General features: G+C 41.5%; 1 protein-coding gene across 1 annotated transcript; it reads left to right on the forward strand.

Moving 5' to 3' along the window:
* The first annotated feature begins 11,390 nt into the window (after window positions 1–11,390).
* Window positions 11,391–24,972, forward strand: cyba (cytochrome b-245, alpha polypeptide). Its single transcript, XM_072596061.1, has 6 exons — window positions 11,391–11,555; window positions 11,984–12,053; window positions 15,709–15,783; window positions 16,029–16,112; window positions 17,105–17,186; window positions 24,457–24,972. Exons 1-6 carry the CDS (start codon window positions 11,498–11,500, stop codon window positions 24,634–24,636), a joined length of 549 nt encoding a protein of 182 aa, XP_072452162.1. The 5' UTR covers window positions 11,391–11,497; the 3' UTR covers window positions 24,637–24,972.
* The last annotated feature ends 816 nt before the right edge of the window (window positions 24,973–25,788 follow it).

Consider the following 25,788-nt stretch of genomic DNA (forward strand, 5'->3'; position numbering starts at 1 on the left):
ATCTCTTGAATCCTAAGATCTAACCGTCTGTCTATCAGTATTATATAATCAGAAAAGTAAGCATCCAGAATATGTAACACCTGAGAAATTGATGATGATGGGAGCACATTAAATAGATTACAACCTGAAAACTAAAAAATGTCAGCCAATGAATTAACATGCACGCACAGCAATAAACATGGCCACAATGGGAGAACCTGAATTATTTGAAATGTACATACATGCAATTTTGTCTTATTGTTTCCAATTTGTTATTTTCCTGATTAAGGTCGTCTGTTTTACACCCTGCCTAATTTTCATTTCAGTTGAGATCCTTAGAAGGATCTAGATTTGCTTATCTAGCAATACCCATTTTTGAATTAGTGCTGAAGGTGAATTTCACTCTCTTGTAATTTTCAATGTCACTTGTTTTTACGTTTTAAAAGACCAGAATATAGGGCCAGTTACCAAATTAAAGCTAAACATTTATGTCATACCCACTTATACCCACATACCCACTTTGTGGGCAGCATAGTGGCACAGTGGTTAGCACTGCTGCCTCACAGTGCCAGAGACCCAGGTTCAATTCCCGCCTCAGGCGACTGACTGTGTGGAGTTTGCACATTATTTCCGTGTCCGCGTGGGTTTCCTTTGGGTGCTCTGGTTTCCTCCCACAGTCCAGAAATGTGCAGGTTGGGTGAATTGGCTATGCTAACTTGCCCGTAGTGTTAGGTAAGGGGTAGATGTAGGGGTATGGGTGGGTTGCGCTTTGGTGGGGCGGTGTGGACTTGTTCGGCCGAAGGGCCTGTTTCCACACTGTAAGTAATCTAATCTAATCTAATCTAATAACTACAAAAATAGCTTTCAAATGAATTCTTAGGATCCATTCAGTTGCACAATGCTCACTGTGAGACTTCAGTCAATAAGGAGCACCACAGAGATGTGGTGGTTTGCACCCTGGTTTGCCCCTCAGTGACAGGGATGTCGGTTTGAGTCCAATCATGGGAGACTGTGAAGTCTGCACATTTCCCTGGGTCTATGTGGGCTTCCACCAACTGCAGTTTCCTCCAACATTCCAAAGATGTGCAAGTTGGGTGTTTTGATGATGTTAAATTGCCCATAGTGTCCAGGGATGTGCAGGCTAGGTGGTTAGCAATGGGGTTCTGGAGATAGGGTGGTGTGTAGGTCCCACTGGGATGTTCTTTGGTGGGTTGCTGCAGATTCGATTGGCCAAATGGCCTTTATCTGCACTGGGGAGGTTCTGTATTCGTCAACCTTCATTCTCTGAACTTCTGTGAAGCTAGAGATAAGGGTGGAATTGCAGGAAAAACTAAGAACAGGGCACTCTTAAGGCTTCTGATATTTCAGCATGTTATGTCAAAACTAAGGGAATTCTGCTTTTTATAGGCGGATGTGCAGCTACTGTTTCAGTGCAGCAAATAGAGTTTATAATGAAAAATTCTCCCTTTACGCATTTCCTTCAATCTTCTCTGAAGTGAAAGTTTCTAAACAAGATAACTGAGTCTATTTCCTATCTGTTCATCTTACCAGTGAGTGTGCTTTTTGGAGCAATCTTGGCTTTATTAGGTATTTTCACAAGCACATTTTACACAGAGGAAAACCAGATCAGCTGGAGATACTCAGGAGATCAGTGTGCAGCTGTATAAAGAAGGAGCAAGAAGCTGCTTCATCAAAACTGAGCATACCAATAAACACTTAACAAGTGAACATGTTGATTTGTCAGTTTCATTATGGACACTCCCGCCCTGAGTGTTTGCAGAAGTTTCAGTGTGGGTAAGCTTGTATCACAGAAATATGGCACAGAGGAGGCCATTTGGCCCTTTGTGTCTGCATCACCTCATTGTCATCATTACCTCTGCTAATCTCTGGGATTTTCTCCAAAGATGCCTTTTTATTCAAATAATTATCTAATGCTCTTTTGAATGCCTCAATTGAACCTGCCTCCACTGCACTTTCAGGCAAGGCATATCAAACCTAACTACTTGCTGAGCGAAAACATTGTTTCTCACTTCTTTTGTAAAGGCATGTACTGTTAGGCTGCTTTAATTACTAGATCTAACATTACATGCCCCTTGATTTAGGAATATTGTTGCTGTTTATATGAAGACTAGAAACCCATTAAAACCACTCTGCCTAACTACATCTTTGTATAATATCTTCGTTTTTACAATTCACCACTTCATAACTATTATCAGGGCTCATATACACAATTTTCACTATGGTCTTAATTCTTTTTCTATTTCTGAAGTCCTATCCTTCACTGCCAGTTTACCTCTTTATCCTTTATTATTGAAACAATTCCTTCCTTAATTACTAAAGCTGATCCTTTCGTATTATAGAGAACAAAAAGGAGGCCATTTACTATGGCAGCACTTAGAATCAGATTGGTTACAGCACAGAAGAAGACAATTCTGGGTGTCATGTGCAGGCAGTTCTTTGTCAAATTAAGTCAGCCAGTCCCACTTTCCTGACTTTTCCTTAAACCCCGTATTTTTTTTGTTTTCTCTTCAGATAATTATTCAATGCCCTTTATTTAAAAACTATCCAGTTGGTCCCATTGTTTTGCTCTTTCACCTTGACCTAGATTGTTTTTCCTACGTAGGTTTTGTGATTCTGTGAATAAACATAATTCTTGGAACATTTTTTTTCTCATTATGTAAATGTACCTACTAGAAAAGCAGCAAAACTTGACCTCTTGGGAACTAAGGCTGGGCAAGTGCCTGAAATGTTAGGGGAATATTTTGGGACTAGCGATCATAATTTATTAATTTTAAAATTGTTATGGAAAAGGATAAACCTTCCATAAAAGTTAAAAGTCCTTAATTGGAGGAAGGCAAATTTTAATATGAGACGCAACTTTCAAAAGTTGATTAGAGTGGACTGATCAGAGGTAAAGAGGCAACTGACAAGTGGGAGGCTTTCAAAAGTGTGATTATGAGAGCTCAAAGGCATTATATTACTGTTAGAGTGGAAGGTATGGCTGGTAAGATTAAGGAAGAATGAATGAAGAAGGTTATTGAGATTCTATTAAAGAATTTTAAAAATCTATTAGATGTAGACATTCTTAAGAGGGAAGTCAGGAATACAAAGAGGGGATACGTGATAGCCTTGGCAGATAAGGTTCAAGATAATCTAAAGAGATTCTACAAGTACATTAAGAGGTACTAGAGAGAAAGTAGAATTCCTTAAAGACCCACAAGGTCATTTTTGTGTTGAACTTCAGAAGATGGCAAGAGATGTTAAATGAATATTTCACATCAGGGTTTTACTGTGAAGAAGGAAATGGAGGCAAGAGAACTCTAATATAAATATTAATATTTTGAAAACAGTTCACATTCCAGAAGAGGAAATGCTAGATGTCTTAGAAAACATAAAGGTGGATAAATCTCTGGGACCTGATCAAGTGTATCCCAAGACATTGGGGGATATTAGGGAGGAGATTGGAGGCCCCTAGCAGATATATTTGCATCATCTATAACTATGGGTGAGGTGTCAGAGGACTGGAGGGTGGTTAATGTTGTGCCTGTATTTAAGGAAGTCTGGAAGGAGAAGCTTGGGAATCAAAGATATGTGAGTTTGACATCGGTAGTGGGTAGGTTTTTGGAAGTGATTGTGACAGGATTTATATCCCTTTGAAGACATCAGGAATGAACAGGGATAGCATGGTTATGTGCCAGGGAAATCCTGTCTCGCAAATTTGAGTTTTTTGAGGAAGTAACCAAAAAGGTAGATGAAGGCAGAGCGGATGACTTTGTTTACTTGGACTTTAGTAAAGTCTTTAATTTTTTTTATTCCTGAATCTTTATTCAAATTTCCACCACCAGGGAGAAAAGAAACACCCAAGTGACCAGTGACAAGCAGTACCCTTCACATCAAAGGGCAATGCTGTGTGATCAGACAGTGAAGGGGAGGGCAGGGACTAAATCAAAATAGAGTTGGACGGGGAAATAATGCACTCCAGTCCCAGCGGCGCCCACCTCTCCCTGAACGTCTTCAGGGTGTTGGTGGACACCGTGTGCTCCTTTTCCAGAGACACCCGGGCTCTAACGTAACTGCTGAAGAGGGGCAGGCAGACGGCCCTAATGACCCCCTCCACGGCCCGCTGCCTGGACCTATTTATGGCCGGGCCCAGGAGCAGACCCACGTGGAGGTCTTCAGACCTACCCTCTCTCCTCAGTACTGGGTGCCCGAAGATCAGGAGTGTGGGACTGAAGTGCAACCAAAAGCAGAGGAGGAGGTTTTGAGAAAATCTAAAAGGGAGTGCAAATCACGTCCATCACCCATCACGTCCCCGACCCTCGTCACCCTCACTGCCACAGCCCTCCCCTCTGACAGCCACTCGAACCCGCGAATACGGAGGTGCAGATTCCTGAGCAACGGCTCCCTAACAACAGCTGCTACTCCTGCCGGAGGGTAGGCGCTAAAAGTAAAGCCTTTGACAAGATTCCGCACGGTAGACTAATTAACAACATTAGATCACATGAGATTCAGGTTTGCCAATTGGATGCAAAATTGGATTGACGGTAGGAGACAGAGAGAGATGGGATGATGGAGGTTTGTTTTTTGGACTGGAGGCCTGTGACCAGTGGTGTTCCATAGGGATCAATACTGGGTCCATTTTTCTTTGTCAGTTGTGTAAATGATTTGGATGATATTATAGGAGGCATGGTTAGTAAGTGTAGATGACACCAAAATTGAGTATAGTGGACAGTGAAAAAGGCTATCAAAGATTACAAAGAGATCTTGATCAATTGGGTCAGTGGGCTGAGGAGTGGCAGATGGAGTTTAATTTGGATAAATGTGAGGTGCTGCATTTTAGTAATACAAACAAAGACAGGACTTATACAGTTAAGGGTAGGACCCTAGGGAGTGTTATAGAAGAGAGATCTAGGAATGCAGGTACATAATTCTTTGAAATTTGCATCACAAATAGACAGGATGGTTAATTTTCTTAGAATCCCTACAGTGTGGAAGCAGACCATTGAACCCATCGAGTCCACACTGACCCTCCAAAGAGCATTCCACCAAGACCCACTCTTTAAACTCTGCATTTCCCATGACTAACTCACCTAGCCTGCACACTATGATCAATTTAGCATGGCCATCCACCTAACCTGCATATCTTTGGACTGTGGGAGGAAACTAGAATACCCAGCAGAAACCCACACAGACACAGGAAGAATGTGCAAATTCCACACCTGAGGCTGGAATCAAACCCTGGTCTCTGGAGTTGTGAGGCAGCAATGCTAACCACTGAGCCACTGTGCTGCACGCTTGCTTTCATTACATAGACTTTTTGAATGTAGGAGTTGGGACGTCATGTTGTATAGGGTATTGGTGAGGCCTCTTCTGAAGTACTGAGTGCAATGGTGATTGCCCTGTTATAGGAAGGATATTATTAAACTGGAGAGGGTTCAGAAAAGTTTTATCAGGATGTTTCTGGGATGGTGGGTTTAAATTATAAAAATAGGGTGGGACAATTTTCACTGGAGTGTAGGAGGTTAAGGGATGTTTATGTAGAGATTTCTAAAATCATGAAGGGCATAGAGTCATAGAGCTGATCAGCAAGGAAACAGACTCTGCAGTCCAACTTGTCCATACCGACCAAACATCCTAAATAAATCCAGTCCCATTTGCCAGCATTTGGCCAATATCCCTCTAAACACCTGCTATTCATATACCTAGCCAGATGCCTTTTAAATGTTGTAATTGCAGTGCAATGAAATATTACCCTAGTTGTGTGCTCACGACCTGCAGGGTAGTTGGACTCTCAGTCTTCTAATAGAGGGATATAGGCTCCTAAATGGGAAACTCAGTGAGTACACGCTGTTACTGTGAACGGGAAAGGCTTAAACCCATAAGGAACAATTTAGGAAATCTAGTTTTAATGCAAATTATACTTTTCATACACCAAGTGTAACAGAAAAATAGGGTATGCTTAGGTCAAAGAAACTTTACTTAAAGTTTGTGCGAAGATTTGTAGCTCAGGTGCTCGTTGTTGTTGTTCTGTTCGCCGAGCTGGGAATTTCTGGTGCAGACGTTTTGTCCCCTGTCTAGGTGACATCCTCAGTGCTTGGGACCCTCCTGTGAAACGCTTCTGTGATCTTTCCTCCGGCATTTGTAGTGGTTTGAATCTGCCGCTTCTGGTTGTCAGTTTCAGCTGTCCGCTGCAGTGGTCGGTATATAGGGTCCAGGTCAATGTGCTTATTGATTGAATCTGTGGATGAGTGCCAAGCCTCTAGGAATTCCCTGGCTGTTCTCTGTTTGGTTTGGCCTATAATAGTAGTGTTCCAGTCAAACTCATGTTGCTTGTCATCTGCATGGGTGGATACTAAGGATAGCTGGTTGTGTCGTTTCGTGGCTAGTTGGTGTTCATGGATGCGGATCGTTAGCTGTCTTCCTGTTTGTCCTGTGTAGAGTTTTGTGCAATCCTTGCATGGGATTTTGTACACTACATTGGTTTTGTTCATGCTGGGTATTGGGTCCTTTGTCCTGGTGAGTTGTTGTCTGAGTGTGGCTGTTGGTTTGTGTGCTGTTATGAGTCCTAGTGGTCACAGTAGTCTGGCTGTCAGTTCGGAAATGCTGTTGATGTATGGTAATCTGGCTAGTCCTTTGGGTTGTGGCATGTCCTCCTTACCCATTGTCTTTCCCTTAGGCATCTGTTGATGAAATTGCGGGGGTATCCGTTTTTGGCGAATACATTGTATAGGTGTTCTTCTTCCTCTTTTTGCAGTTCTGGTGTACTGCAGTGTGTTGTGGCCCTTTTGAACAGTGTCTTGATGCAGCTTCTTTTGTGTGTGTTGGGGTGATTGCTTTTGTAGTTCAGGACTTGGTCTGTGTGTGTGGCTTTCCTGTAAACCTTTGTGGTGAATTCTCCGTTAGGTCTTCTCTGTACCATCACGTCTAGGAATGGGAGTTGGTTGTCCTTTTCTTCCTCTCTAGTGAATCGGATTCCTGTGAGGGTGGCATTGATGATCTGGTGTGTGTTCTCTATTTCGGTGTTTTTAATAATTACAAAGGTGTCATCCACATATCTGACCCAGAGTTTGGGGTGAATTTGCGGTACGACTGTTTGTTCTAACCTTTGCATTACCGCTTCTGCTATGAGTCCAGAGATGGGTGAGCCCGTGGGTGTGCCATTGATTTGTTCATATATTTGGTTGTTGAATGTGAAGTGTGTTGTGAGGCACAGGTCCAGTAGTTTGAGTATGCCATCTTTGTAGATAGGATCAATGTCCTGTTGTCTGTTCTGTATGTCCAGCAAGTTGGCTATTGTTTCTCTGGCTAGGGTTTTGTCGATAGAGGTGAACAGTGCCATTACATCGAATGAGACCATGGTTTCTTCCTTGTCTATGTGTATATTTCTGATGATGTCCAAGAATTCCTATGTTGATAATATAGAGTGTCTGGATCCGCTGCTCAGGTGTTTCAGTTTCTGTTGTAGTTCTTTGGCCAGTTTGTGTGATGGTGTCCCTGGTAATGATACACACAAAACACTACACAGGACAAACAGGAAGACAGCTAACGATCCGCATCCATGAACACCAACTAGCCATGAAACGACACGACCAGCTATCCTTAGTATCCACACACGCAGAGGACAAGCAACATGAGTTTGACTAGGACAACACTACTATTATAGGCCAAACCAAACAGAGAACAGCCAGGGAATTCCTAGCGGCTTGGCACTCATCCACAGATTCAATCAATAAGCACATTGACCTGGACCCAATATACCGACCACTGCAGCAGACAGCTGGAACTGACAACCGGAAGTGGCAGATTCAAACCACTACAAATGCCGGAGGAAAGATCACAGAAGCGCTTCACAGGAGGCTCCCAAGCACTGACGCTGTCACCAAGACAGGGGACGAAACATCTGCACCAGAAATTCCCAGCTCGGCGAACAGAACCACAACAAACTGTACTTAATATAAAATGACATTTAGCAATTGTTCTCACCTAAACATATACCACTGAATCCCAAAGAAGCTGCTCAGAACATGGTTGGTGCCAAGTAGCAACAGACCAAGGTCTATGTAAAATGCTGCTGCACTGCCAAAGATCGGCTGTACAGGACATTGGTTAGGCCACTGTTGGAATATTGTGTGCAATTCTGGTCTCCTTCCTATCGGAATGATTTTATGAAACTTGAAAGGATTCAAAAAGGATTTACAAGGATGTTGCCAGGGTTGGAGGATCTGAGCTACAGGGAGAGGCTGAACAGGCTGGGGCTGATTTCCCTGGAGCATCGGAGGTTGAGGGGTGACTTTATAGAGGTTTGCAAAATTATGAGGGGTATGGATAGGGTAAATAGGCAAAGTTTTTTTCCCTGGGGTTGGGGAGTCCAGAACTAGAGGGCATAGATTTAGGGTGAGAGGGGTAAGATATAAAAGAGACCTAAGGGGCAACCTTTTCATGCAGAGGGTGGTATGTGTATGAAATGAGCTGCCAGAGGATGTGGTGGAGGCTGGTATAATTGCAACATTTAAGAGGCATTTGGATGGGTATATGAATAGGAAGGGTTTGGAGGGATATGGGCCGGGTGCTGGCAGGTGGGACTAGATTGGGTTGGGATATCTGGTCAGCATGGACGGGTTAGACCGAAGGGTCTGCTTCCATGCTGTTCATCTCTATGACCTGAATCTTCATTGCTTCAGTATAACTAAGTCTTGCAGAGATAAGGTGAAAAGGGTAGGGGAGTTCAAAACTAGGAGGCATACTTTTAAGGTGAGGACATTAGGACTAACTTTTTTCACACAGTCGTTAGTGTGTGGAATTAACTGCCAGAGAAAGTGGTAGATGCAAGTGCAGTTACAATGTTTAAAAGACTTTTGGATAAGTACATGAATAAGAAAGGTTTGGAGGGATATGGGCCAAGCGCAGGCAGGTGGGACTATCTGATGGACTGAAGGGTCTGTTTCCATGCTGTATAGCTCTATGATTCTTTGCAAGACATATTCAAGGTTAGCTGTTTAAAAACATTTCCCCATGACACTTCTGGTCCCTATGTCAACCACCTTCAATGTGTCCTCTGTTTACCTACCGCTCTACCATCTGGACAGTTTCTCCTTATTTTCTCTATCAAAACAATTCATGTCTTTGAATACCTTTATTAAATCTCTTAACCCTTCTTGTTCTGTGAAGAACAATGCCAGTTTCTCCAGTCTTTGCACATAATTGAAGTTCCTCATCCTGACTTCATTTTCGTAATTTTTTCTGCACCTTCTCTTGAGATGTTGACATTCTTGCAAAGGGTGGTGCCCAAAACTGAACGCAGTGCTTTAGCTGAGTGATAACAATTTTTTAATAAAGAAATTATATAATGTCTTTGGTTTTATTAATAGAAGAATAAAGTAAAAAAGCTATTATGTTTTTTTATAAAGCCCTTTCAACTTGTTCTGCCATTTTCAAAGAGTTATGTGCACATCGCTTGAGTTTCCTGCTGCCCTTTTAAATTGTTCTATGTTATTTATATTGCCTCCCACCAAAATGTATGACTTCACACTAAATTGAAAATTTTGCAATCTGAGAAATTCACCCTTGCCTTCCTATAATTGTCAAACCAGATGCTGTATGTTGTTACATACAAGTCATAATTAGATTTGTGAGAAGTAAAACAAGGAAGCAAATACAAATAATTTTCTCCTGATGTGGTTAGAATTTAGAATGCAAAAGCTGAGTTGGTAAGACATGCTGCGCCCAAAGCTGGTGTGATCTGTGTTCAAGTTCATTGCTACTTTCAAACTCAACCTTTGTCTTGGCTGAAAGATTCTGACAGGCTCTGCTTGTTCTCATATTGAACTTCCCCCTTTGACTCTACTCACTTCCTCCAAAATAAAGCTATGCAAATCAATGAGTGCTGGCTATGGCTGCCTTTTTGAGTGATATATGCAACATTTCTTCCTGTTCTAACCGGTCCCCACCCTCACATCTTTTCAATTCACAGATCATTGTTTCAATTCCATTTCTTGCTCTCAATGTCAACTGGAAATATCAACTTAGCTTCCAATATCCACCTTCCCTCACCTTTACATAGTTCATCTCTGACTCTTCATTTTCTCAAATTCTTTAGCCTCATTTCTGGAGATAGGTCAATGACAAATGACCATTACAAGCCCATTAACACCAAGAGCTATCTGGCTGACACATAAAAACTGGATTAAGCCATTTGGTCCCTCTTGCCTGCATCACCCACACTGTTTGCTGTTGGAATCTTCTCCACGCTACTGGTTACTCAGTCTCATCATATCTGGAAGGTCAGCGAGCAAACTTACATCCAGAACCTCAACCTAAGCTACAAATCTTCTCAAAACTTGCTCATCATATCTATTCAGATGACATTTCATACCCATGCTTCTGATATATCTTCCTTTTTCCTCAACAGAGATTTCTCCCCAACAAGGATAGGACTGTTGAGCATGTCCATTATTTTGCCAGTACTTCCCCATCCAACACTTCCATTTCCTCCCAAATCTAAAACTGAGTTCTTCTTCTCCTTAATACTGACATCAGAAGACTCCAAATTCAATTCTTACTTTTCTGCCAACTCCAGTAATAAGTCACATCAACACATATTTCCCTTCCCCTCCCCTTTCAAAATTCTGAAGGGACTATTCCGTTCACCATACCCTGGTTCACAGCGCAATCATATCTCACACAGGAGATGCATCTCTTGTCCTTTCACGTTTTTCCCTGCCACTGCCAAGGATGCAATGCATATTTCTAGGTGAAACAATGATTAACATGTACTCCTTTCAATTCAGTGTACTATACTGTATTCACTCTTCATGATGCCTTATCATTTATATTAGAGATACTGCTCAATGGAATATTTCAATTGAATCATTGAGCTTTTCTGATGATCTGTCACCATAATTCTCCAACTCTGACTTGTCTTCAGTTTCCTGTTTTGTTCCAATGAAGCTCAACCTAAATTCAAGCTCCATACCTTTTGGCTGGGCAATTCTTCTGAACTCAATCTTGTGCTCAACAATTTAAGATAATAACCATTGCTACCATTTCTTCCAATGGCAACTAATGGCGCCAATTCTGTTTTCTTTCTTACATCTAGACTCCTTTGTGTCTTTATCTGTCTTATGAGCAACATCTCCTTTGGCCTTACATCATCAGTTTAGTCATTTCATCTCTCCCTGCCCCACGTTACCACTGATCTTCGTTGTTGTTCTTCCTCCTACTTGCTTAGAACCTACTACATATCTATCCATTACCAGTTCTGAGCGGAACTATTAACTAGCCCCATCACCACTGGTACTGCCAGCTCTGCTTAAAATTTCTAGCAACATCTTTATTCTAAACTTCCTCTTTCTGCAGTCGTAGAAACGGTCAAGACCAGTTGCTGCGCCATTGGTCACGTAGTCAGTGCAAAAGAGGAAGTGACGTGAGGTCGTGAGTATTTATCGATCTCAAAAGTTCTTGAGCATCTGAGATACAGAGCATTCGGAGGTTCAGCAGGGTCGGGCGAGTTGTGTGCACCATGGGCCAGATCGAGTGGGCGATGTGGGCAAATGAACAAGCTCTGGCATCGGGGCTCAGTGAGTAACATAAAGACTGTCGAAACTCTGCAAAACTTCCCCACGTATGCTTCCCTCAGTGCTACAGTGAAACTTCTGTAAATGCTACTTTCTGGGACGGACTTTTCGCTTGTGAACTGATGGACAAGCTGCCGGAATAGACAGGGTTTGTTTAGATGCTCACCATCACCTCGATTGTACACTTACTGCTTTTGTATTTCTTTTGACTAGCGAGAAACATTTGGGGTCATAATTTTAGTCAGTTAAAGCTGATTTTATCGCTTTCAAAACAAATTGGCATCAACTAGTACAGAAATCCCATTTTATTTTATACATTTTGAAAACCGTGCTATCCCCTATCATTGAGACGGTTTTAGAGTTTCGATGAGTTAGAGCTGCTTCATTATTTTCATCTCTGATTTTTTTGACTTGTATTTCCTCCTTTTTAGTTCTGCTTATTGGAGGCGTGGTCGGAGTGGCTGGACAATTCAGAGATTGGGAATTTGCCGCTTATGGCGTGTATCCTTTTCAGCGTGGAGAGCTCCCAAAATGTTAGTCCTGGCTTTAAACAAAAAAAGACCTCTTACATTGAACATTGAGAAATGTATTTTCAGTAAGCAGCTTAAGAGAAGCTCTATTCTGGGTAGCTATAAGCCACACCAGGGGCTGAGGGCAGGATGGTGTGGGCGAGATGGGCCAGATAGCCTTCCTTGTGCTGTGAATTTATCAGTGTTCAGAAATGTTGTGGTGCAGAAGGAGGTCATTTGCCCCATTGAGTCTATATCAGCTCTTCAAGTGAACATTGTTACCTACTGCCAGTATCCTGCTTTCTCCCTATTTCCTTGATCAAACTTGTGGTTGCCATTTCCAATCTCAATTTTGTTTTTACATTCTTCACGCGTTTGCTTCTATATTAAAGGTGAATTGCTTGAGGAGGAGCAGTTGCATGTGTTGAAAAATGATGCCAGCTTTTTGATTTCTGATCAGAGAGTAAGGTGCCCAGTTACTCCAGTGATAATACACAATTTCAACTTTGGAATGGGTTAATTCTTGGGTGGAGTTCTTTTACATCACAACAGAGGGTGAAAAAAATGGTAACCTTCCCCAATTGACAGAAGATACATCATCCTTTGAAGACCGGTGAGGGGGGGGGGGGGGGGGGAGGAGCAGGAGGAGGGTATTGAATTATCTGTGTTTGATGGAAGTGGAATAGATTGCAGGAGGAGATTGCAGAGCCTTTGCCTTTGATCTTTATGTCATCAATGTCTACAGGAATAGTGCAAGAAGACTGGACGATAGCAAATGTTGTCCCCTTGTTCAAGAAGGGGAGTAGGGACAACCCTAGTAATTGTAGACCAGTGAGCCTTACTTTGGTTGTGGGTAAAGTGTTGGAAAAGGTTATAAGAGATAGGATTTATAATTATCTAGAAAGGAATAAGTTGATTAGGGATAGTCAACACAGTTTTGTGAAGGGTAGATCGTGCCTCACAAATCTTAGAGTTCTTTTGAGAAGGTGACCAAACAGGTGGATGAGGGTAAAGTGGTTGATGTGGTATATATGAATTTCAGTAAGGTGTTTGATAAGGTTCCCCATGATAGGTTATTGCACAAAATAGGGAGAGATGGGATTGAGGGTGATTTGGAGGTTTGGATCAGAAATTTTCTAGCTGAAAGAAGATAGCGAGTGGTAGTTGATGGGAAATGTTCATCCTAGAGTTCAGTTACTAGTGGTGTACTTCAAGGATCTGTTTTGGGTCCACTGCTGTTTGTCATTTTTATAAATTATGTGGATGAAGGCATAGAAGGATGGGTTAGTAAATTTGCGGATGACACTACTGTCAGTGGAGTTTTGGATAGCGCTGAAGAATGTTGCAAGTTACAGAGAGACAGATAAGCTGCAGAGCTAGGCTGAGAGGTGGCAAATGGAGTTTAATGTGGAAAAGTGTGAGCTAATTTAGTTTGGAAGGAGCAACAGAAATAAAGAGTACTGGGCTAATAAGATGAGCAGTGTAGATGAGCAGGGAGATCTTGGTGTCCATGTACATAGATCCCTGAAAATTGCCATCCAGCCTGATAAGGTTGTTAAGAAGGCCTACAGTGTGTTAGCTTTTATTGGTAGAGGGATTGAGTTTCAAAAGCCACAAGGTCATCCTGCAGCTGTACAAAACTCTGCTGCGGCTGCACTTGGAGTATTGCATACAATGCTGGTCACCACATTATAGGAGAGATGTGGAAGCTTTGGAAAAGGTTCAGAGATGATTTCCTAGGATGTTACCTGGTATTGAGAGAAGGTCTTATGAGGAAAGGCTAAGGGACTTGAGGCTGTTTTCATTAGAGAGAAGAAGGTTAAGAGGTGACTTAATTTAGATGTAAGATAATCAGAGAGTTAGATAGGGTGCACAGTGAGAGCCTTTTTCCTTGGATGATAATGGCTAACACAAAAGGACATAGCGTTCAATTGAGGCACGATAGACATAGGACAGATGTCAGAGGTAATTTCTTTACTCAGAGTAGTAGGGGCGCGGAATGCCCTGCCTGCAACAGTAGTAGACTCACCAACTTTAAGGGCATTTTTAAATGGTCATTGAGTAAACATATGGATGATAATGGAATAGTGCATGTTAGATGGGCTTCAGATTGTTGCGCCAGCTTGTGGAACCATCGCGGGCTGAAGGGCCTGCATTGTGCTGAAATGTTCCATGTTCTATTTTAACACCAATTTGCACATGCAAACAGCAATAAGATCAATTACCTCATCAATGTCTTCGCTGTTACAGGGTCAAAGAATCATACAGACCCTTCAGTCCGACTAATTTGTGCTGACCATGTACCCCTAGTTCTGCCTGCCTGTGCTTGGTTGATATCTTCCCACACCTTTCCTATTCATGAACTTATTCAAATATCTTTTAAATGTTGTAACTGTACCTGCATCCACCAATTCCTCTGGAAATTCATTTCACACTTGTGTAAAAAAAAATTGCTCCCCGTGTCCTTTTTAAGTCTTTCTCCACTCACTTTAAAAATCTTGAAATCCCCCACCATCGGAAAAAGCTGCCATTCACCGTATTGGTCCATTCACCATATTGGTATCCCTCATTATTTGAAAAACCCCTCGACTTCCTCTGCTCCATTGAAAAAAGACCCAGCCTATCCAGCCTCTCCCTTTAACTCAAATCTTCCATACCTGGCAACATCCTGGTAAATCTTTTCTGAACACTCTCTCTCTAGCATGATAATATCCTTCCTCTAACAGGGAGATCAAAACTAGAAGTAGTACTCCAGAAACTCTAGAGGAGTTGAGGTTGAAATTCCAGGCAGAATATTGGGAGGAAAATTCACATGCTTTCCTTTGAAGAATTCAAGTTTCAATTTAGGTTGTTACTGAAGAGACAATGCATAACTCCCTCAATAATATTAAGCCGTGAGCCAAATAGTTGCACAAATATTTAAAATAGTTCTTCTGACTCTAAAGCTCTTGGCCAAAACTAGGAGACAGTACATTTAGAAAAAGATGAATGTGTAAGTCATTATTTATTCTCTCTTTTTTCAGTTATATCAGCATTTCTTTACTTGAAAGGCAGTATTGTGCATGTATGGACCCTGCATCAAATGGCTGGATTTTACCTATTTTAATAGAGTAATCTTAAGAACAGAAGGTGTTTTTGATGAAAATGTAATGGTAACTTTTTAGTGAAGCTTTGAACTATCTTCAGGCTTTGGAAGCAGATGTTTAGTTTTGCATTTGATCTACTTTTATTGGTATATGGAGTGAGCGGAAACTAAAGTGATGAAGATATCCAAAAGTAAAATGCATACCAACTTAAGTCCATTGTCACCATCTTAATTACAAGAATCAACTCAGTAGTTTATCTGAACGTTTTGGTAGGATGGAAATAATTTTCTTTTTTCTCCAAGAAGTCACTGAATAAACTGTAAAGTTACAGTAGATTTGTGGAGTGTACTTTGTGATTGATATTTATGCTGAATTTCTAGCAGCTGTTTAGACTGTAGTGGCTGTAATAAAAGTAATCTTTTCTAGTTTGATAGCTTTTGAAGGTCATGAGAGGAGGTTGTGAAATTGAAGAAGTAACTGCTGGCTCCATGGAAGGCTGACTGAGCTGAATCATAGTGGCATTCAATTGTGTTTTTTTTTTCTTTAACTTGAAATATTCAGTGCTGCAGGTGTCTTTGTAATTTTGTTGGAATACCCCAGAGGAAAGAGACGAAAGGGAACAACCATGGAGAGACCGTAAGTAAATTATTGACAGAGAAAAGAATATGATAAAGAAGTTATATTGAACTTAAAATGCTATGAATATGTCATTTATTTAAAAGGAGTACGATTGGTACAAAGAAGGATAGAGAAGCAGCAGAATAAAAACAAGTGGAAATAATTGAAAGAAGTAAATTGTTATTTTTAATAGGAAGAGTTTTTTTAAATTACAGGGCATTTTCAATACTTTGTTTCATTTACTGTTAATTTTTTGTTCCTAGGGGTCAGTGGTTTTTGGCAGCTGTTGTGAAATTGTTTGGACCTTTAACACGGAATTACTATGTCCGTGCTATTCTCCACGCATGGTAGGATTCATATGTTTCTTTTTGTTTTGTTGTCAAAATAATTATGATTTGAATTTGAAGCTGTCTTTTGAATTCTTTATCTCAAAGGAAGTTTTGACTGATCTTCTTTATTAATAATCACATGAAAATTTGAAGCTAATAACTAAGTGCTACCTATGCTACAGAAGTCCTGTGGTCGGATATTCCCACACCTTTCCACCAAACACACTCTATAACCACCAACAATTCCAAAACAGCAGCGCTGGCGCATTCATTTATTTACTATACCTACTTACTGAGGAATTCTGCTGCTAAGGGCAGTGCCATATCTAGTGTCATGCTACACAGTTTACTACTTGCAGGATGGGTTGAACTTCAGCTATAACTGAACTAAGCTCTTCAGTAACCGTCGGTCTACTTCAGAGTGACCATTTGGCAGGCACGGTAGAACAAAAAAAGAGTAGGGGTGTAAAAATGTGAATTACATTATCTGGGTTGAAACATTCATATTATTTCAGCTAGAGAAAATGATGGAATTGTACAGCAGGTCTGACCGTATCTGTGAAGAGCAAATGTCGCTAACATTTTCAAACACAGATTCTTTGTAGGAATTCAAGATTTGAGCCATAAAGAAACATTCACTGATTTTTAAAAGAGAATGACTGACAGGATGGACCGACTGACTGACTGACTCAGAATGACCTCATCGGTAGAGAGGACATGAATGGTTTGAATGACTTGAAATCTGTTCCATCAAACAATAGGGAATACTCATCCTTATAAAGATTCTCAGTTACTTTCCTGAAAGGGATTTTGTGCAGATTTGCTTTTGCATCTTTATTCTTTTAAATTTATATTTGTTTGCAAGTGTTCAGTCTTCTTCATCTTTTACTTGTACAAAATAGTGATATTTTCCATAAACATCAGAGATTTATGAATGTCTGGGTGATGTTGCTGCTGCTGCTGCTAAGTGTTTGTCTAACGGATTTTGCTATTTATTTAATTTTCTCCAGCCTAGCAGTACCTGGAGGCTTTATATTACCCACAGTCCTGGGCACCGTCAACCTTGGCATTGCCAGCCTCATCTACCTACTTGTAAGTGCATGTTCCTATTCTTGTAGTATTTGAAGTATAAATACTCTGAACCATAACCATTTCAATTGAGGTTATTTTGTGACTTAGTGCATTAAATGATTAAATACTACTTTTCAAAACAATCCTTTTCTCTTGAAATGAGAGACAATTTTTTTTTGTAATTTTGTTCATGGAAGGTGGGTATTGCTGGCTAGGGAAGAGGGCAATCAAGTCGGTCACATTGCAGTGGGTCTAGACTCACAAGCAGATCAAACTGGGTAAGACTGGCAGATTGCATACAGTAATCATTTGTTTATAAGGTCAAAAGCAATTATTGTTTGGATTTGAGATTGCCAAATAAATAAAAAGACAATTATGACCGTGCAACTGAAGCTATAGAAAATAGGAACATATTTTTGAATACATTAGGTACCAGAAAAAATATTGCACTTGTGTTAATGCTACATACTTGTATAGAATCTGTAATTAATGTTTCTTATTACTGAATGATTTTCTTAAAATCCCAATGGGAGATTGAACTGAACAACTCCAGAGACCGGAGGACATAAATCTCCGCTGATACTCCAGTGCAACACTAAAGGGGTGTGCTGCATTGTGAGAGATGCTGATTTTCAGATGAGATGTTAAAACAAAACCATGTAGGGTTTCTAAGATGGCTGTAAAAGGTACCCTTTTTCCAAGAGTGGTATTTTTCCTCCATGTCTTAGCCAATATTTATCCATCAATCAGCATCACAAAAACAGAACATCTGGTCATTAGGACAAACTGTGTGCATGACCTTGCTGCCATATTTCCCACACCAAAACACAGTGTGGTTGAAAACTATTTAATAGGCTGTAAAATGCTATTAGATGAGCTCATGAGTGGCACTATACAAATACAAGTCTTTCTTCTTGCTGATTCAGCCATTTTATCTAATTAATAAATAGAGGCATTAGCCAGGACAAAATCTAATTCCTGTGCTGAAGTAGCTGAATTCAGCTAGGATAGCATTTGGTACACTGATGTTTTCTTCCACAGTTCTGAGTTAGAGAGTGAATGTCTGCCACTTGAAAGCATTTGTTAAAAGTTGATCCTTATTGGCATCAGTTGAGAACAAGATCAGATCACCTGCTGATACATGCTGTTTAGGGTCACATGTGAATATTAGCCACTTGAACAACACACTATGATATGAATAGCTGAATGAGAAAGGTGAGATGAAAAGTCTTGGCAAGTAAAATATGAAGATATTGGGTTGGTGGTTTTAGTTCATTAATAAATGAAATTAACCATAGTTGTCAGAGATGTCCAATATATGAATAGAACTATAAATAGCAGTGACAATGGTTCTGGATGTAGGTTTGTTCGCTGGGCTGGAAGGTTCATTTCAGACGTTTCGTCACCATAATAGGTAACATAATCAGTGAGCCTCCAGATGAAGCACTGGTGGTGTGGCCTGCTTTCTGTTTGTGTTTAGGTTTCTTTGGGTTGGTGGTGTCATTTCCTGTTCTTTTTCTCAGGGGGTGGTAGATGGGATCCAAGTCAATGTGTTTGTTGATAGAGGTCCGGTTAGATTGACTCAGATCCCATTTACCACCCTCTGAGAAAAAGAACAGGAAATGACATCACCAACCAAAGAAGATCTAAACAAATAAATAGAAAGCGGGCCATGCCACCAGTGCTTCATCTGGAGGCTCACCAATGATGTTACCTATTATGGTAATGAAACGTCTGAAAACGCACCTTCCAGCTCAGCGAGCAAACCTTCAGCCAGAACCTCAGCCTGAGCTACAGATCTTCTCAAAACGCACAGGCAATTGTTCTATTCTGGGCTGCCAATGGATGGGGTAGGTCTTGGCTTTGTATCTGTGCTAAGAGGTGTTGAGTAACTGCATTTGAGAAGGAATTTCACACCTACAGTAAATGCTACCTTTTCAACTGGAAAATGACAACAAATGTTTCTTGAATTTATAATACTAGTTTCACCAATGACATATGTCTCAGCTACATTAGGATATTTATAAAAATATTGCAAATGATAGGAGCTATCTCTTAACACTATGTGTGCCCTAATAATGGGCATCAAGATTTTTCACATTTTCAGTCTGTTGCATATCTTTGTAGGGTTGTACTGTGAAACTGAGCTATTTTTGTGTGTTTTCTGACAAAACACCTTGAATAAATACACTTACATTTGATAAAGAGCAGCAAACAATCCCCCAACTGAATAATTACTGATCTGCCAGATTGAAGTTCCTTGTACTACCAGATTGTGGGAGAAATTAGGTTTCATTGTGTCCTGATTTGTACTGCAGCACTGCTGCCTGGAAACTGGCAGAAAAATATATTCTGAAGTTTAGTGCACGTGTAGAATAGATATGATTGGTTGCACACTGTGTGGTTGTTTCATAGTGGCAGCCTCAAGGGTGTGTTTCTGGGAAAGCATGGCAGGTCAGGCAGCATCTGAGGAGCAGGAGAATCTATGTTTCGGGCATAAACCTTTCATCAGGAATGAGGCTTCTGGGCGGGAGCTGAGAGATAAATGGGAGGGGCATGGGGTGGGTAACTGAGAAAGCGATAAGTGGATGAATATGAGGGAGACCGGTGATAAGTTGGGGGGGGGGGGGAGTGATGGACTGGTCCGGAGGGTAGTGCCGAGTTGGAGGCTTGGGACTGGGATAATTTGGTGGGGGGGGGGGGGGGGGAGAGGGAATGAGGAAGCTGTTGAAATCCACATTTATCCTTTTGATTTATCCCTCAAGGCGGAATATGAGGCATTCTTCCTCCAGGTGTCGGATGGTAACGGTTTGGCGGTGGAGGTGGTCCAGGACCTGCACGTCCTTGACGGAGTGGGAGGGGGAGTTGAAGGGTTCAGCCACGGCGCGGTGGGGTTGGTGGGTGCGGGTGTCTCAGAGATGTTCTCTGAAATAGAGTCATAGAGATGTACAGCATGGAAACAGACCAGATATCCCAACCCAATCTAGTCCCACCTGCCAGCACCCGGCCCATATCCCTCCAAACCCTTCCTATTCATCTGTCCATCCAAATGCCTCTTAAATGTTGCAACTATACCAGCCTCCACCACATCCTCTGGCAGCTCATTCCATACACGTACCACCCTCTGCGTGAAAATGTTGCCCCTTAGGTCTCTTTTATATCTTTCCCCTCTCACCCTAAACCTATGCCCTGTAGTTCTGGACGCTCCAACCCCAGGGAATAGACTTTGTCTATTTATCCTATCCATGCCCCTCATAATTTTGTAAACCTCTATAAGGTCACCCCTCAGCCTCCGACACTCCAGGGAAAACAGCCCCAGCCTGTTCAGCCTCTCCCTATAGCTCAAATCCTCCAACCCTGGCAACATCCTTGTAAATCTTTTCTGAACCCTTTCAAGTTTCACAACATCTTTCCAATAGGAAGGAGACCAGAATTGCACGCAATATTCCAACAGTGGCCTAACCAATGTCCTGTACAGCCGCAAACATGACCTCCCAACTCCTGTACTCAATACTCTGACCAATAAAGGAAAGCATACCAAATGCCTTCTTCACTATCCTATCTACCTGCAACTCCACTTTCAAGGAGCTATGAACCTGCACCCCAAGGTCTCTTTGTTCAGCAACACTCCCTAGGGCCTTACCATTAAGTGTATAAGTCCTGCTAAGATTTGCTTTCCCAAAAATGCAGCATCTTGCATTTATCTGAATTAAACTCCATCTGCCACTTCTCAGCCCAAATGATCCTCAACAAGGTGCCCTGTCTCCCCAATGTAGAGGAAACAACATTGGGTGCAACGGATGCAATAGATGACATTGGTAGAGGTACAGGTGAATCTCTGAACGTGGAAGGATCCCTTGGGGCCTTGGAGGTAAGTGAGGAGAGTGATGTGGGCGCAGGTTTTGCACTTCCTGCTGTGGCAGGGAAAGGTGCCAGGAATAGGGTGTGGGCTGGTGGAGGATTGCATCATTTTCTGCCACCTCCAAATGGACCCCACCACTAAAGATATATTTCTCTCCCTACCCTTATGAGCGTTCTGGAGAAACCATTCCCTCTGCTACTCCCTCATCAGGTCCATGCCCCCCAACACTTTCCCTGCCACTGCAGGAAGTGCAAAACCTGCGCCCACTCCACTCACCTCACCTCACCTCTGTCCAAGGCCCTAAGGGATCCTCCCACATTCTGTCAGAAATTTTCCCTATACCTCTATCAATGTCATCTACTGTATCTGTTGCACCTGGTGTAGTCTCCTCTAATCAGGGAGACAGAACGCCTTCTTGCAGATCATCTTGCAGAGTACATCCCTGGGACACCCACACCCACCAACCCCACTTCAACTCCCCCTCCCACTGTGTCAAGGACATGCAGGTCCTAGGCCTCCTCCACTGCCCAAACCATTACCACCCGATGCCTGGAGGAAAAGTGCCTCATATTCCGTCTTGGGACCCAGCAACCACACTGGGTAAATGTGGATTTCAAAGCTTTCTCATTTCCCGTCCCCCACGTTATCCCAGTCCCAAGCCCCCAACTCGGCACTGCCCTCCGGACCTGTCCATCACTCCCCCCTCTGACCCATCACCATCTCCCTCACCTTCATCCACCTATCACTTTTGTCAGCTACCCACTCCACCTCCCACAACCTCCCACAACCCCCCCCCCCCCACCTCCCATTAATCTCTCAGCCCTGGCCTACAAGTCTCATTCCTGATGAAAGACTTATGCCCGAAACATCGATTCTCCTGCTCCTCGGATGTTGCCTGATCTGCTGTGCTTTCCCAGCAATACACTCTCTCGACTCTAATCTCGAGCATCTATAGTCCTCACGTTCCCTCATAGTAGCAGTCTAATTGTCTTGCTGCTATCTCAGAAAGACAGATGCTAAAAATTGACAGAAATTATTGCATGGAGTGGTTGTTTTGACTGACCACCATTCCACATGCAGACAAGTAACACTGGGAGGCAGTTCCTTAATGACCAAGACCTTGCTTGTTTCATTTAAGATACTTTTATTTTGTTTCAATAATGTTTTTCGTTAGAACAAGACTTAAGATTTAACATTATGATATTTATTAAATTGTGTTTGGTCATAATTTAAGGTTAATAACCTTAGGTTTACACAAGTTGTACACAAATTTAAGGTTAGTAACAATAATCTGTATAAGCTGCAGAGAATATCTGACTAATGTGCTGATAGGTCTGTATAGTGTAAAGAAAGACACAGTCAATGCTCAAACTACGTAGGGGCAGCGGAGGGATTGAACCCTGAAAGTTCTCAACCACCTGGGAACGTTCACATTTGCTTTTGAGGCGGTGGGTGGGTTTTTGGAGAGGGGGTGGATTGTGGTAGTGGTAGAATGTGTGACCTATCAAATAAAAGTTCATTGACCCGATCAGCAGCACATGCTTATGACTGGAATAGCAGTGAGCAGTTAAAGGCAGTACTAGGGAAAGAGCGAGTGACCACAAGCTGAGAGCCAGGGTTTAAGGGCTGAAAGCGGAAGCTGGGGACAGAGCATGGATGATGGGAGGAATGGTGGGGGAGGTAGTGAAGTCTGGGAGCAACATGATGATGAAATCCAGTGGGAGGTGAGTGCCAAGAGAAATATTTGGCTGGGAGGGCTTTTATTGCGTCCAGGAATTCCATCTGCTGGGTCTGGCCTCAGTCAGCCAGAGGAGGGCAGAGGTGGGAGGGTGAAGTGGCTGCAGGCTGGTTCTGGACAGGGAAGGAGACTGCAAAGATAGTGTGTGGGAGAGGGAGGTTTCAAGGATCAGGTGAGAGGGTAGCTGTACAGCTTTAAATCTGTCAGCAAAGAAATACTCTTAACTAGAATCTAAGGAAGTTTCAAATTACTGAGGTAATTTAATACCTTGCCAAAAAAAAAAGTGGCCTTTCTAGTTTAGTATAAGTTCAGCAGCTCACACTTTTGGAGAAAATATAGGCAGTTCTACGTAATGAATACTGTCAATAGGGTTGTAACTACCTGGATAAAATGTTTCTGATTTGTGCCCTCCTTGTGATGGGAAAACATTGGCAATGACCTCAGCAGATGTCTTTTAAGGCGATCGATTTTTGTGCATCAAAGTGTGTATCAATAGTTTGGCAGAAAATATTTTTGTTAACTTTCTGCCTATTTGTTTTATACAAAATTGTTCAGGAACTTACATTTTTTTGTCTGTTATGGCTTTTAAGTGTAATGGAGGGGTGATCATTATTGAGGACATTGAATGTATTGTTTTAATTCTGTTATGTGAGAGTCCAAATACCCATTTATCAACAGACATGTGAAAGATGTTGTTACTACATCACAACATAACTGATAAATTCCTGAGAATGAAAATATACCCCTGACAAAAAGTCAAAAAGTCCCCCTTGAAAGATGCTAAAAAGGAGTCCTTGTAAAAGAAAATAATTTTGAACTTGTGTTCACAAAAAAGTGGATAGGCCATTCAACCCCTCAAGCCTCCTTGTCATGAAGTCAGAACATGATAGATTAAAAAAAAGTTCAGTTTCATATCAATCTTCATGTCCTTGTGCAATAAAATCTGTTATCTCCTTGTCTATTATTCATTTCTTAGGAATGGACGATTCCATATTTTGACTCCACTTTGTGTAGACATAATGGATATTAGTTTGACCATCCCATTCAACTCCTTATCCATGTCCCTCCATGCCTTGCCCCTTCCTACATCTATAACTTTTACATACTCCACCTTCAGACTCCGTTTTAAATTTCACCACCATCTGTGGCTGTACTTTTCAGCTGCCTATGCCCTAAACTTTTGAATGCGCCCCCTGGAATTTCTTTTTCACTGTCTCCCACTTGCGCGCTCTCACTGTCGCATTCTCTTCTCGCTCTTTTTTTAATGCCTTTGATCAACCTCTTATTCATCCTTCTTGATATCATTTTTTGCAGCTTAGTGCCAAAATCATTTTCTTCCTTTTGGCCCTGAAACATACCTTGGTTGTTCATCGTATTAAAGCTGTTATATAAATGCATATTGTTGCAAGTAGTGTTTTCTGATTTGAGACTCCTGAATGGTGAAGTTCTGATTTTAAGGTTGCACATCTGTCTTTGGGAAAGTTAGATCACAGTCTGCTCCACTACACTCAGTTTTGGGTGTTAGACCTCAAAAGAATATATTAACTGCAGAAAGCATACATTCATTCAGCATAATTATTCCAGAGCATTTAAGAGTTATATTATGAGAACAAGTTACATTAATCTGTCCTGAGAGATGATCGAATGACTGGTGGCATCATTTAAAAAAAATATTGTATTTCTCCATTTAGGCTGCCTTCCGAAAAGAAGAATGGAGACCTATACAGGCGGCGCAGACTCAAAAAGGACACGTTGGAAAGAGTATCCATCAGCCACCCACAAACCCTCCACCACGGCCTCCTGCTGAACATCGAAGAAAACAAATGGATGATGGAAGAACTGGAGCTATTGAAGTCACTGCCACACCTTGACTCAAACTGAAGTGACTCCAATGCAACAGTAATTATTCATCTGTCCTACTATTTTACTGAACATGTTAATACGGTGCAATGTGGTATTTAGACCCCATATAAGATCAATTATGATTTCTTTGAAAGAAATGTGAACATTTTTTCTGCTGCAGGGGTTTTCTCATTTACAGCAAGAGACAATCTGCTATTTTGTTTATTTGTTATCATTAATGTTTCTGTGATATTGTTACCTAAAGTTCTTCCTTTTCATTTATGCTGTTGATAAGACTTGTTCTTTGTAAAGTATTAATAAAGTAAAAGAATGGGCTGGCAAATGCCATTCTCTTAAAACATTAATAGTAATTCACTGTTGGGTTTGTAAAAGAGGAAGGAAATCATTTGCTCTAATGTACAAATCTCACAACCCAAATACAATTGAGTGATGAATCATGGCATTCCAAGTGATTACAACAGAGGGAACTGATCTACTTCCCTCAAAGCTCTCTCTCTCTGTCTCTTCTCTCCGCATCCCCCCCACCCCCCCCAGCCATATTCTTATCCAAATCATTTGTATAAAATGGCAACAAAAGTGAGTCCAATGCTGATCTATACAGAACACCATTAGTTACAAGCCTCCATTCTGAAAAGCTATCCTCCACCACCCACCCTCCATCTTCTACTGTAAGCCTAATTTAGTTTTGAATTGGCAAGCTCACCTGGAATCCCATTTGATCTAACTTTACCAATTTGTCTACCACGTGGAATCTTATCAAAGTCTTTACTGAAGTCTCATTCTGCAATGTCTATCACTGTGCTCTCAAAAAGTAATCTTTTTGGTTACTTCAATAAAAAAACTCAAGTCAAGTTTGTGAGACAGTTCCGTGCAAGGGAAACTATGCTGACTAGCCCTAATGAATCCTTATTTCTCCAAATGCTTGTAAGTTCTTTCTTTCACAATCACCTCCAACAACGTACCCACTACGGACCTTGGACTCACAGGTCTATTGTCTCCAGGTATCTTGTTACAGCCTTTCTTAAACAATGGCACAACATTAATCACTCCAGTCTTCTGTTACAGCATTAAATAGACCCAATGTCACAAGATATGATTCTTGGAAATCATGTATGATCAACTATCAACTATATTTTTAAGCAGTATGTGCCACACACCTC

This window comes from Chiloscyllium punctatum, chromosome 26 (assembly GCF_047496795.1).
Source record: "Chiloscyllium punctatum isolate Juve2018m chromosome 26, sChiPun1.3, whole genome shotgun sequence".
NCBI lineage: Eukaryota > Metazoa > Chordata > Chondrichthyes > Orectolobiformes > Hemiscylliidae > Chiloscyllium > Chiloscyllium punctatum.